The sequence below is a fragment of the Rana temporaria genome, chromosome 6 (genome assembly GCF_905171775.1).
Source record: "Rana temporaria chromosome 6, aRanTem1.1, whole genome shotgun sequence".
NCBI lineage: Eukaryota > Metazoa > Chordata > Amphibia > Anura > Ranidae > Rana > Rana temporaria.
Window position 1 is genome coordinate 133,632,443 of NC_053494.1, and position 14,543 is coordinate 133,646,985.

The following is a 14,543-nucleotide window of genomic DNA, read 5'->3' on the forward strand; positions in this document are numbered from 1 at the left end:
TGTGTTGGTCTATAACACAAAATCCCAATAAAAAACATTTGCGTTTTTGGTTGTAACATGACAAAACGTGGAAAATTTCAAGGGGTATGGATACTTTTTCAAGGCATTGTACTTTTAACTTTTGAGTAGGCAGCCTTTAGTATATTAGACATTCCTGGCAAGAAGATTTCTAAAAGCTGCAAATAGCTTCCCACTATCTCCCTTCTTTATGCCCTGTACACACGATCGGTCCGTCTGATGAAAACGGACCGATGGATTTTTTCATCAGATATCCGATGAAGCTGACTTTCATCAGTCTTGCCTAAACACCATTGGTTAAAAATCCGATCGTGTCCAACGCGGTGACGTAAAACACAACGACGTGCTGAGAAAAATTAAGTTCAGTGCTTCCGAGCATGCGTCGACTTGATTCTGAGCATGCGTGGATATTTGACCGATGGATTTCCCCACAGACGATGGAAAAAAAAACGATGGGGCTCACACACGATCGGTTCGTCTGATGAAAACGGTCCATCGGTCCGTTTTCATCAGATGAACCGATCGTGTGTACAGGGCATAACATAAGTAGATCTTGACCCTCCAATGATTTAAATGTTTATAGAAAAGGTAACCTTTGTGTGCTATATGGAGTAGGTAGAGGCCTCACTACACAAGGAAATCTAGTTTAAGAAATTATTTGGAATTTGGTAATCATATATTTAATCCCTTACCTCTGAAACAAAACAATCAATAGCACAATGCTTTAGATACACTCAACGGTATATAAATAGACTAATTTCAAACATATCTCCCATATGTAACACTACCCCCATAGGGGATTACTGGATTTCTGAGTCCTCTCTTACACACACAGCCAGGCAACAGGAATTTTGCAGCTTTCATACAGACTCATGAGTCGGGGAATTTTTATTTTGTTTTTATCTATTGAGGGGTTAAATGTGGATGGTGAAAAGAAAGTATGGGATTCCCAGAACTGTACAACCTCAATGTAACCTTGAGGACTTACTAATCTCTCTCTGGCTGCTAGCAAAAATGATGTCTCCCCTTGGAATGATGGTACAGCTAAGCTGATTGCAGAAAAAAGTTCCAATTCATGAGTGCTACTCCTTAGAGAACTGAATCTTGAACCCAAGCTAGAGATGTAGGATGGCTCTGATGGCTATGGGATGCCTTGGATATAGGCATGCAAAATATTGCACCATGCTGCCCCCCTCCATCCAGGCTTGGGGTGGGATGAAAAGAGGTTACTCACTGAGTCCCTCTTTGGTGAATCCTGAGATCCAAGAGGCTGCTGTACAGGCTTCCTGTTATACAGGATCTAATCTTGACTGTAAGGGTGGTTTCAGCTAAGCCTAACTAAGCCTGGAAAGGGTGTGGGACTTCAGCTGCTCCTTTTCTCTTCCACTGGCTTTCTCCTGTCCTTCCTTCTGCCAAGGGGCAGAGCCCCCCCCCCCCGCACAGGAGTGCCCTCCAAGCAACAGGACCCCAGACTCTACGCCCTGACTGCCAGGCTCCCAACTATTGTATGGGTTGTTCTCCCACCTACTGGGCCTGACCTCCTTAGGGATTGGTGTAAACTCCACAAATATTCAGGCTGCAGTGTCTGCTCCTCCACCCACTAGATTCTAAAAATACCAAAAGAGATTTAGAAAACATAGGGGGGGGGGGGGGGTGGCAACAGAATCACTGCCCTTGGAGCACTGCACAGTCAAACACATATTTTATTTTAGGTTATTCGTCAATGAAATAAAATAAAATATAGAATAAAAAGTTACAGAGCTAAATGGTTTATGCTAATGAGAAATTCTGAAGCTGCTTTTGTACCTGTTTAATTAAACACATAAACACTGTGAATTAAGTTAAGGTGACTCAAATGCAGACCCATCACTTTCTCAGTCTTTTTCCTAAAATATCTCTTGCAAAAATGTGTTCCTCCATTATTCAAGACAGCTGAACTGGATAATTTATTGGTGAATAATTCAAATGCCAGTAGGCATGGACAACTTTTAACCCATTTATTAGCCGAAAATTCAAATGCCATCTGCTTAGACTAAATTAATACTCTCTTCAGATCCATGGCATGTCAGTATGGAATGAAAATGTAAAACTGAAAATTAAATATTTTATCTTTCTTTAGCCTGGATCAACCATATCTAACGTCCTCCTTTAGGTCTGATTAAGGGATGATTCACACCTGCGGCAGTCCTTGCCATCCCGTCAGAAAAGCAATCACTTTTCAGAGGGCGGTAAAGCAATGGTGAATTGCATTTAGGGGGTAGTAATGACTGCCAAACTGGAGAAGGGGTATAATTCTTGCCACAGCATGGTTAAACCCACGGCTGCTGCCTTTGCAGCTTAAAGGGGAGCTGTTGGAGGTTGGTAAAAATATGACTCAGTGGTATAAGCTGTATGTTTTTATTGCCCCAACCATGAGTGTAAATGAGCCATTATAGTACAAAAAAGCCGTTGGATCACAAAACAGTACTATGAATTTAACTTACATTCTTCGGGGTGTGCCTTCCTTATAAGTCCCCAGTGTGTGCTGGAGCTCTGCCCAGCTCTGCCCAAGGTTGTCCATTTGCTGCGTCATTGCTCACAGCACACAACGTAGGTGTGTATGTATGTGATGTCAGCCATCAATCGCTGTATATGTCACACAGTTGCTCCCCCAACTGCAAACAGACACAACCAGCCCCAGGGATACAGGGTGCAGCAAGATGAATACTCAGGAAGGGCGTGGTGACTTAGTAGTAAGTTACTCAACTAGTGATTTTGAAATCTTTCTAGATCTTTTAGGTAGTGTCCTTCTGTGGCCCCTGGTATCACCTCCTCTTATTTCTGCCTTGTCAATGCTGATCACCACATGATGGCCTATGAATGATTGGTGTCATGTTTGTAATTACACATGATGAAACAAGACATTTGTGCATAGTCTGTATTTATGTAGACATTGTCAATAATTATTTATCATTTATTTTTGTATTGTATACTTAGATTGTTTACCCACCATCCACCCCTGAAGAAGTCGAAAAATCAGTTGCTTATCTCTCTCCAATTATGTTGTGATTATGCTATAAATGGATCTTCAGAAAACAATGACCTCATTAGAATAATAGCCAGGCAACATGAGGACTATGAGTATGGTGGTGTAGTATTTTTTATTATGTGTAAATCTTGCTATATCGGGCTTCAGTATTACTACTTTATGATTGCCTAAATAAATTATACTGTATGCACTTTATAACTCTTTCTGGTACCTTAAAAGCCCCTTATTTCCCCCCTATATATTGTCTATACTTGGAATGCTGGTACCATTAGACACATTTAATAATCTCAAGTCCATATGTAGGCAGATGAAGTCTGTACTCCTCCCTACAGGTGGCGCTTAACCAAGTTGCAAGGAACTTGGTTCCGCTATGATTTCAAGCGGGTACAGGGGGACAGCTGTACGATTGGTCTGAACAGCCATCTTGAGTCACGCAGAGTCTTTTTAAGTTTGGTTTGGCATGCTTTATCTCGGTGGCTAGCATAGGGACAGGAACCCCATCTGATAGGGGTGGTGCTTGGAGTCAGGGAATATGGACAGTTCAGGGACTATGTCTACCTCTCTCTTTTAAGGAAGCCTCCCTTTTGGGTGAGGACTGGCCAGGCCAAATTCCAATCCTTGTTGCAGATGCTGTCGGCATCTTCAAGTCTTCAGACCACTGTCACTGTTTGTAAGTGGCTCCAGACAAGTGTGTAGGCAGATGCAGTCTACTTTCCCCACTGCAGGTGGCGCTCTTCAGCATCGGCACTGCAGTTGAAGAGGAAGTAAAGAGGAACATAGTTTCTCTATGATTTCCTGGGTCACTGGGGAAGCATCCAATTGGATGCTCTCACATCATGTGACTCTTGCAGCCAACTTGAGTCAGGCAGAGCCTATTTAAAGACCTGGGTCCCAAGTTTGGCACACATTTGCAGATTCGTAAAGTTGAGACTGGAACGCCACCTTATAGGGAAAGAACTAGCAATAGGGAAAGATTTTTGATGAAGAGGGAGAGCTTAGGGCTCGCAACTTCTACCTGTCTGTTTGGGCACAAGAGGGCCAGGCTGCATTATTCAGGGGACATTTATTTTTTCTGTTTTTTCTAATAAAGGACTTGTCAAAAACTGGTGTTGTGTTTTTATTATCTTTGACTTTTTTTATTCACATAGGGGGGCCAGGATCTGAAGACCCCCCTTGTTGAAGGGGGCTTCCAGATTCTGATAAGTCACTCCCGCACCCCCACATCCACCAGGCCAGGGTTGTTGGGAAGAGGCCCTTGTTCCCATCAACATGAGGACAAGGTGCTCTGGGGGGTTGCAGCCTCCCTGCCCAAATCACCTCACCATGTTGAGGACATGTCTCCTGGTATGATTTAGGAGGGGGTAGCATGCCGGGCTGCATGCTTGGATAAGGGTCTGGTATGGATTTTTGGGAGATCCCACGCCATTTTTAAAACCAATTTGGCATGGGGTTCCCCTTAAAATCCATACCAGACACGAATGGCCTGGTATGGATTAGGGGGGACCCCACGCTATTTTTTTCAGAATTTTATTTGCCAACAATTCTGTTTGCATTCTGATGAGTCATTGGTTGTTAAGGCCGTGGCTACCTGACCCACTCCTTAACCACCAGCTATTCGTCACACATCATAGCAGAAAAATAAAATCCTCAATACATATACTGTAGTGTACACAAAAATCCATCTATTGAAATAAGGTAAATTAAAAAAAAGGGAAAAATAAATACACAATTCCAACTAAGATTCCATATAGTGAACTTAAAAGAAGTGTCAATCCAATTTCAATTGGTGCAGACACCTGGTGCTCCCCACAGGATAAGTATGGTAAATATATCTGCTTACCAGATATTAAGATCTTCCAAGGTCTATAAGCATTTTAGCGAGCATTCACCACTCACTACAGGTATAACCAATTTAGCTGTCCAGCCAACTTAATTGGATTCCAGAGAGATATCCCTCACAGTGATTACCCTTCAAAGGAACTCCAGAGTCCGCCCATTACGCAAATCACATGGAAGAAGAAGGAAGATAGACTCATTACGCAACACTCATTTAAAAGGCACACACAAATTTATTAAAAGTTCTACAAAAGATCGAATAAAATAGGCTTATATGGAAACATTTGTTCATCCAGCACCTTCCACGGGTGTACCAACGTCACCACTGCTCCATGCCTAGCTTCCTGACCCACTCCTTAACCACCAGCTATTCTTCACACAGAAGTCGAATCGGTGGATCATTTCTTGACCGATCCGAATTAGAATCCTTCCAAAAATTAATGAAATTAATATGCTAAATTAAAGTAAACAAATTTCAACTAAATTTGTTACCATTTTATTTGGAGATTCGGATACATCCCAATCTCTGAATAACCAAAAACGTGTCCGAATTTATATTTGTACCAAAACAAATTGTACATGTCAACTAGGTGGTCTCTGACTTGAACATGCTTGCATTTCCACATTGTAATGCTCCCAATGGCTTGATTATTGAAGCATAATTGCGAAAACATTTGGAATACCATAAAGTAGGACCTAAGAAGACGTTTAGTCTGAAAGTCACATGCTCACGATCAGGCATTAGTCACTCTTGTGATAAAATGTGACCCAGAAATGAAAGCTGAGTTTGCCCCAAGCACCATTAGAAAGATCACGTTTCATTTGTGCAGATTCAATGTGATTTACAGCAATTTTAAGGTAATTGTCAAGAAGATACAGAGTTGGACAGTATACAATTATGTCATCCAGATAGCACTGTGTACCAGGTACGTTACTGAGGACTGAAAACACCTGTCTTTGAAAACAACTGGGCACTGAAGCTAATCCATAAGGTTTACACTTGAAACAGAAGAGGTTCTCATGGGTAATAAATTCAGCGAGGCCTGTACTTTTCTTATTCCTGCAAAACTTGATGATATGCACTTTGAAGATCCAGGAAAAAATGTAGCTCCTTTGAATTTTGAAGATATTTCTTCAATATGTGGAAAAGGGTGTCTATAAATAACAACAGCTTTATTTGGTTCACAAAGGTCAAAACACAATAGGAGATAGCCGTTCAGATTCATCACTTTTTCAATCACATCTTGTTCTAGTAATGTCTTTATTTTGTGGAAAACAGCTTTCCTTACAGAGAAGGGTAGATGTCACAATTTTGGATACACTGGTCTCACATTTGATTGCACATTCATTTTGTGTACAAAGTTCTCCTAAAAGCCCACTGAGGTGTCGCTGGGTGGTTTAACTTAGGAAATGTGTAGCATAGGAGCAACTGTAGCTGTTATAAGAACACACTGTACACAATGTTCCAAGGCTAACCCACGTGAGATCTACAATCACTGAAAGCATCTGGGTACCAGCTCACTCCACAACTGCAGTGAATGAAGATGAAAGACAGAAGAAGCGGCACTCCAATGTACAAAAGCAGGCTTCTTCATTGATTACATTTGTGCAAATAAAAAGACAAAAACACACAGCTTCAGGACAGCCAGTAAATGCTTTTCAAACGTCGGTGCTTGTTCATTTCTCAGTACTCTATGGACACTCACATACTTAAAACAGCAAGCTGCCAGATGAAGTCAGTCAAAGGAGAAAACAACTCCATGCTAGTTAACACAATTAATCATTGAGGAGAAAAAACAAATACATTTGAAAATATACAACAGTGAAAGAAATGACACAAAAAATACAAATACACAAATTACAAGTATGTGTAACTTTAAAGAATATAGAAAAAAAAAAAAAGAATAAACAAAATGGAGCTACAAAACAGCCACCAATAGACTGGATGATTGTTGTGGAAATTTTTATGAAGATATATTTAATATGTATTGTCATAGTGTCACCCAGTGTTAGTTCTCCCACAACCCGCTCTAAAGAGCTGACTGGGGCAGACTGACGCTGGTTGAGATCCGTTAGGTAGTGTAAAACTTCCTGTAGTTGGAGAGAGGAGTTTGCAGAGTGAGGATATGTCTGCAGGTGAAAGGGATCTGCAAACACATTATCAGTTTAACGGATGTGCACTCGTTTCACCCCTGTATGCCTGATCAACCTATTTGTGGTGCCATGGGCATACAGCTGCAGATAAGCTCTCATCAACAAGAATTGTGTTCATTGGTTGTTGTATTATTCATGTTGTTGTTTGTATTTAACTAATCCTGTGGGAGGGATTTCCTGTGTTGTCACATCCTTATTTGGTAATTTCCTGTGTGGAGGTCACATCCTGTGATGTCACTTCCCATGGAGGAGGCATTGGCTGCTGGAGCCATTACTTCCTGTTTGCCAAAGCTTTTGTTAATTTACAAATAAAAGAGCCAAAGAGACTGGTCTCTGGCAGTGATGCTGACAGAGCTGAAAACATAGCTGTGGTGATGTCTGTTTACTTGGGATGAACGGGAACTAGAATGATGGGGTAAGATGCATTATATCATTAGACAAAACGTGTGCTTATTAGCACAGGAGACTGGGGATACGGTGTGCACTCTGCGTACAGACACATTTCCATGTCAGTGACAAATATTCAAACAACCGTCCTAAAATATATATATATATATATATATATATATATATATATATATATATATATAGGAGGTTGAAAAATTATGGTATATAAACATATACAGTATATTTACACATATGCAAAAATATATAAAAAAATAAATTATTCAGTAACAATTCCAAGGCAAACTCTTATTCTTTCCATATCCATATTGTGTTTAAGTGATAAAAAAACACTAGGTCAAATGAAGGATTATTCAAATATTATATTATATACACATATGTAAATGACATTTTATAAATAGTATCACCTATCTTCACAACACTACTAGATGACCCCAACAAAGGATTACACTGGTTACAGTGCAATCTAAAGGTAAAGCCAGTACCTCAAAACAAGAATTCTTAAAGGTATGACAAAGGTGGAAGTTATAATATACACTATGGGCCAGATTCACGTAGAAGTGAGGCGGCGTAACGTATCGTAGATACGTTACACCGCCGCAAGTTTTCATCGCAAGTGCCTGATTCACAAAGCACTTGCAATGAAAACCTACGCTGGCGGCCTCCGGCGTAAGCCCGCGTAATTTAAATGGGCGTGTGCCATTTAAATTAGGCGCGCTCCCGCGCCGGACCTACTGCGCATGCTCCGTTTCGAAATTCCCGCTGTGCTTTGCGCGAAGTGACGTCATTTTTTCGAACGGCGATGTGCGTAGCGTACTTCCGTATTCCCGGGCTTCTTACGCAAGAAGGAAACATTTTCAAATTTCAACGCAGGAACGACGGCCATACTTTATACAGCACATATGTGTGCTGTGTAAAGTTAGGGCACCAAAAACGACAACTAACTTTGCGACGGGAAACTAGACTAGCAGCGACGTAGCGAACGCGAAAAACCATCGTGGATCGCCGTAACTCCTAATTTGCATACCCGACGCTGGTTTACGACGCAAACTCCCCCCAGCGGCGGCCGCGGTACTGCATCCTAAGATCCGACAGTGTAAAACAATTACACCTGTCGGATCTTAGGGCTATCTATGCGTAACTGATTCTATGAATCAGTCGCATATATACTCTGAGAGATACGACGGAGTACCTTTCATCCCAAAGGTGTTCTATCAGGTTGAGGTGCAGGCCAGGCAAGTTCCTCTACCCCAAACTCGCTCATCCATGTCTTTATGGATCTTACTTTGTGGACTGGTACGCAGTCATGTTGGAACAGGAAGGGGCCAATCCCAAACTTTTGCCACAAAGTTGGGAGCATGAAATTGTCCAAAATGCCTTAGTAAGCTGACGCCTTAAGATTTCCCTTCACTGGAACTAAGGGACCAAGCCCAAACCCCTGAAAAACAACCCCACATCATAATCCCCCTTCCACGAAATGATTTGGACCTGTGCACAAAACAAGGTCAGCCTTCCCAGAAGAACTGAAGCTGTAATAGCTGCAAAGAGTGGGCCAACTCAATATTTAATCCTACGGACTAAGACGGGGATGCCATTGAAATTCATGTGCGTGTTAAGGCAGGCATCCCAATACTTTTGAAAATATAGTGTATGCATAATGCTGAGTAGAATTCTAAGTAACAAACTCAAACAAAAGAAACATAAAAGAATAACATCTAGATTATCCTAATAGCCCATTGAGGTGTCGCTGTGTGGTTTAACTTTGGAGACTTGTAGCATAGAGGCAACTGGAACTGTTGTGATAAGACCAATAATTGTAGATATAGTGCAGCAAAAAGATCCCAACCCAGCGGTGGCTTTCTTTATGAAACAGAAATTCAGCTTTTACACTTGTGACTTTTACAGTCACTGGCAGGCAACAAAGCACAGGAAAAAGGTCAAAATATCCAGCCAGTTTCAGAGTAAATGCAGTAAGTGGTTCATTTGCAAAGTACATCTAGTAGATTTCCTCAGGCAGTATAGAGACAGCAGATCCTGCATCAGGTATCAGGATAATGGAGTAGCCCTTGTTAGCAGACACACTAGTAATAGTTGGAGTGCACAAACGTTTATCTATATTGGAAGCATCACATTTACACTTAACTACTAGCCGACCAGCCACCGTCATTATACGGCGGCAGGTCGGCTCTCCTGGACGAGAGCCCGTAGCTATACGTCCGCTTTTCGAGCGGCCACCAGGGGGCGCGTGCGTGTGCCCGGCGGGCTCGGTCCCAGCCGGGCACCCGCGATTGCTCATTACAGAGCGGGGAACGGGAGCTGTGTGTGTAAACACACAGCTCCCGGTCCTCTCAAGGGGGGAAATGCTGATCCTCTGTTCATACAATGTATGAACAGAAGATCAGTGATTTCCCCTAGTGAAGCCACCCCCCCCCCCCACAGTAAGAACACACCCAGGGAACATACTTAACCCCTTCCCCGCCCCCTAGTGTTAACCCCTTCACTGCCAGTGGCATTTTTATAGTAATTCAATGCATTTTTATAGCACTGATCGCTATAAAAATGCCAATGGTCCCAAAAATGTGTCAAAAGTGTCCGAAGTGTCCCCAATAATGTCGTAGTACCGGAAAAAAATCGCTGATCGCCGCCATTACTAGTAAAAAATATATATTAATAAAAATGCCATAAAAATACCCCCTATTTTGTAAACGCTATAACTTTTGCGTAAACTAATCAATAAACGCTTATTGCGATTTTTTTTTTACGAAAAAAATGTAGAAGAATATGTATCGTCCTAAACTGAGGAAAAAAAAGTTTTCTTAGATATTTTTGGGGGATATTTAATATAGCAAAAAGTAAAAAATATTAATTTTTTTCTAAATTGTCGCTCTATTTTTGTTTATATCGCAAAAAATAAAAACCGCAGAGGTGATCAAATACCACCAAAAGAAAGCTCTATTTGTGGGAAAAAAAGGACGCCAATTTGGTTTGGGAGCCAAGTCGCACGACCGCGCAATTGTCAGTTAAAGCGGCGCAGTCCCGAATCGCAAAAAGTGCTCTGGTCTTTGGGCAGCAATGGTCCGGGGGTTAAGTGGTTAAAGTAAAATTCCAGGATCAATATAACTAACCTTAAACATGTTCCCACCCCCTCTTAACTCCTATACTAACTACCCTGTAATAAGAAGATGCATATACTTACTTATTCTCTGACTGCTCTAGTCACATGATCTCCCCATTGGCCAGCTTCAGAGGAGAGGAGAGTGAGCCAGTAACAGCTGGAATGCCCTGGTGGTGACGTCAACCTGAGTCTTACAATGGGGCATCCATTGTCACCTATCCCTCCTCTCCCCTGAAGCTCCCACTTGGAGCTGATCATGAGACCAGACTGGAGGGCCCTTACAATAGGTAAATATAAGCATCTTCTACAGCAGGGATATGCAATTAGCAGACCTCCAGCTGTTGCAGAACTACGTGTAGCACTACCCCTGAAGGAGCTGCTGGTTTAGATTTTAGGTTTTGCACGTTACCCCTAAGTTAGTTGTCTAGGGAAAAAAGACTTTAGTAATTGCAATGTCCACACAAGAAGTAAAACCTTCAACTGTTCGGTTTTATTTTTGCTGCATAATTTTGTGAAGGAAGTAGAGAGTTTAGAGAGAAGGGGAAGATTCAGGTACGCGGTACAGAATGCACAAAAGTATTCAAAGTTCCAATATTTGCCACTCACTCCTGAGTGGGTATTGCTCACCCGGATAGACCCCTCTCACATGGCCTAGCAGCCGGAATGATGCACGGACAGTATAGAAACAGTCTCTGCCACAGACCGTCTAAGAAACACAGAATGGATAGTCAGGAATCCCCTGCCACAGGATTTAAAGTCTCAAACTTCCTGCCTTACAGCCAAAGAGCCTTTAAGCCAATCCGGCGAACTGTAAGACAATTTGCATAGCAGATCCCCTTTTCTTAACGAGATCACCAGGCCTATAATGAGACATCAGCTTGTTTGGCTTGTCTCCTCCAGGGCAGGTCCTGCCCCGGTTTCCTTCACTAAGAAGCCTCCTCCACTTGGATGGGCAGCTTAGGCTCCCCTGTAGAACCATAGGCCCCAGCCAGCATAGCCGGGCCTACTTGATAGGAACACAGCCTCTGACCAACGTGGTCCTGAGACTGGAATCACGCACACCCACCTCGTGCCAGGAGGGCCACGAGGCGAATGACCCCGAAAAACAGCGTCTGCCCCTTAAGCACCCCTTCCCAGCATGCACAGCGGGGAACCACTCCCACTGGGCTGCTGCCGAGACGGGTCACTTAACTCACTATGGTTTGCCCGAGTTCCAACATGGGCCTGAAGTGGTAACGCCACCTACAGGCAACAAGGGAAAACTTCTACCGAGTCTGAGCTCAACTATGGCTTAGACACCCCTAAATTTACAATAGCGCCCAACTCAATGGGAGACCAGCGCTACATAAACGTCCCATCATGCCTCTGCCTCTGGGTGTCATGCTTGTGGCTGTCAAAGTCATGCTATGCCTCATAGGACTTGTAGTTCTGCAACAGCTGGAGGTCTGCTAATTGCATATCCCTGTTCTACAGGGTAGTTAGTATAGGATTTAGAAGGGGAGAAGGAGCAGTTTGAGTTTAGTTAGATCAATCCTGGAATTCCACTTTAACCACTTGCCGCCCGCCCTATAACAAAAAGACGTTGGCAACGTGGTTTCAATATCCTGACTGGACGTCATATGACGTCCTCAGGATATTGAGCCGCTGCGCAGCGATCGTTGTTGCAGGATGTCAGTCTGACACCCTGCAACACTGATCTAGGTAAAGAGTGTCTGACGGAGACTCTTTACCACGTGATCAGCCGTGTCCAATCACGGCTGATCACGATGTAAACAAGAGCCGGTTATCGGCTTTTCCTCACTTGCGTCTGTCAGTGGAGTGGAAGAACATTTATCATTGTTCTTCCACTTCACAATTATGTGCGACTACATTTTTGGCTGTAACATGACAAAGTGTAGAAAATTTCAAGGGGTATAAATACTTTTTCAAGGCACCGTATATTTGGGGCAATGATTTCAGAACAGTGCATACAGTTAAGGCATGTATATGCAAGTCATGCTATTCAGACATTGTGACTTTTAGTCCGGCTTCACATTTATGCTTCTTTGAAGTGAAGTAGCGCGATTTCAAAAGTAGCAAGGTCAACGCAATTTCAGGTGCTACTTCATAAACCTCTGTGTGGCTTCATGCACAGATGTCTATTGAAGTCGTACCTGAAATCATCAAAAGTAGTGCAGGAGATACTTTTGCAAATCGGTGCGCCCCCCGCAAAATCGGTGTTGCACTGATTGGAACAGTGCCATTGCTGCCAATAGGCTGCGACTTGTAATGCGATTTGATCTCTCAAATTGCATGACAAATTGCTCTAATGTGAACCTAGGCTAACTAGCAGATAGCTGGACACAAGTATTTCCAGTGATGAGGCGGAGGCAATGATTTACATCCAGTCGGCTGGTGTTGAATCTGGCTGATCTGCCACAGTTCTCAGATGTTTGATTTGCTTATCTTTGATATTAACATTAAACTCACATAGAACTGTTTTACTATTGAGAATAACAATGTTATTTCATTTTCTGTCCCAGTCTAAACCCTATAGTAAAGGTGTAATATATAGCCCCAGTTTGCTCTTGCTTTGATTGACCAGAATCCAACATTCAAAGTGTACATTTATTACAACCAACTTAACTTACATTATTAATCTTGAGTTTGCTCTTGTCTTGCTTTTGCAAATGCCCAGAGAGGTGGTACAGCACGGCTCTGCTCCGTCTGCGGTTGGCATTGAACCCTGGTGGTCTGGTATCAGAGAAGATTTCCAAATCGTCATCCTCTGTGACATGAGATAAAAAAAAGAATGTGTGATATTATTATCATTTTTATTATTACAAGTGAGAAAACTTAAACACTGCTCTGTGAAGATTATCCAAATCCATTCCTTTAATTCAATCTACCAAGTTCACCTTTGTTTTATTATTATTGATTTGAAACCAAACTTCAGACTGGCCACTTACTGGCCACTTTATTAGGTACACCTGTTCAATTTCTTGGGAACACAAATGACTAATCAGCCAATCACATGGCAGCAACTCAATGCATTTAGGCATTTAGATGTGGTGAAGACAACTTGCTGAGGTTCAAAACGAGCATCAGAAGAAAGGGAGTTTAAGTGACTTTGAACGTGGCATGGTTGTTGGTGCCAGATGGGCTGGTCACCGTCTGAGTATTCCAAAAACTGATGATCTACTAGGATTTTCACGCACAACCATCTCTAATGCCACATACACCCGACCATTTTAAGCATGCTAAGAAACTTGTCCGCTGGAAGCCTGTCGGTCGGACATGTCCGATGGTTAGTACGACTCATCGGACATGCCCGCTGGCCCGAAATCCCGTGCATGCGTCAAAGTGATTTGACGCATGCTTGGAAGCATTGACCTTCCGGGTTCGCGCACATCGCCGCGTCATCGTCGCCACCACGTCACCACGTATTCTGTCCGCAGGGAATTTGGTCTGATGGTGTGTACACACATCAGACCAAAATCACCCAGCAGACATGTCCGATGAAAACGGTCCGCGGACCGTTGTCATCGGACATGTCTGGTCGTGTGGATGAAACTGCCTTGTTGATGTCAGAGAAGAATTGGCAGACTGGTTTGAGATGATGGCAAGGCAACAGTAACTCAAAACCACTTCTTACAACCAAGGTATGCTGAATGCCATCTCTGAATGCACAACACATCAAAACTTGAAGAATATGGGCCACACCAGGTGCCACTCCTGTCAGCAAAGAACAGAAAACTGAGGCTACAATTTACACAGGCTCACCAAAATTAGACAATAGAAGATTGGAAAAACGTTGCCTGGTCTAATGAGTCTCGATTTTAGCTGTGACATTCAGATAGTAGGTTCAGAATTTGGCCTAAACAACATGAAAGCATGGATCCATTCTACCTTGTGTCAACGTTTCAGGCTGGTGGTGTAATGGTGTGGGGGTTTTGTTGGCACACCTTGGGCCCTTTAGTACCAATTGAGCATAATTTAAATGCCACG

The 14,543-nt window shown here is 42.7% G+C and overlaps 1 protein-coding gene across 1 annotated transcript in view; it reads right to left on the reverse strand.

Annotated features, from left to right (window-relative positions):
• The window catches only part of LOC120943836 (potassium voltage-gated channel subfamily H member 8-like), a 660,728-nt gene that overhangs the window by 214,994 nt on the left and 431,191 nt on the right, over positions 1–14,543 (reverse strand). The window contains exon 4 of the mRNA XM_040357401.1: positions 13,187–13,323. Within this exon, the coding sequence (XP_040213335.1) occupies positions 13,187–13,323 (137 nt within the window). The remainder of the gene's footprint in view (positions 1–13,186; positions 13,324–14,543) is intronic.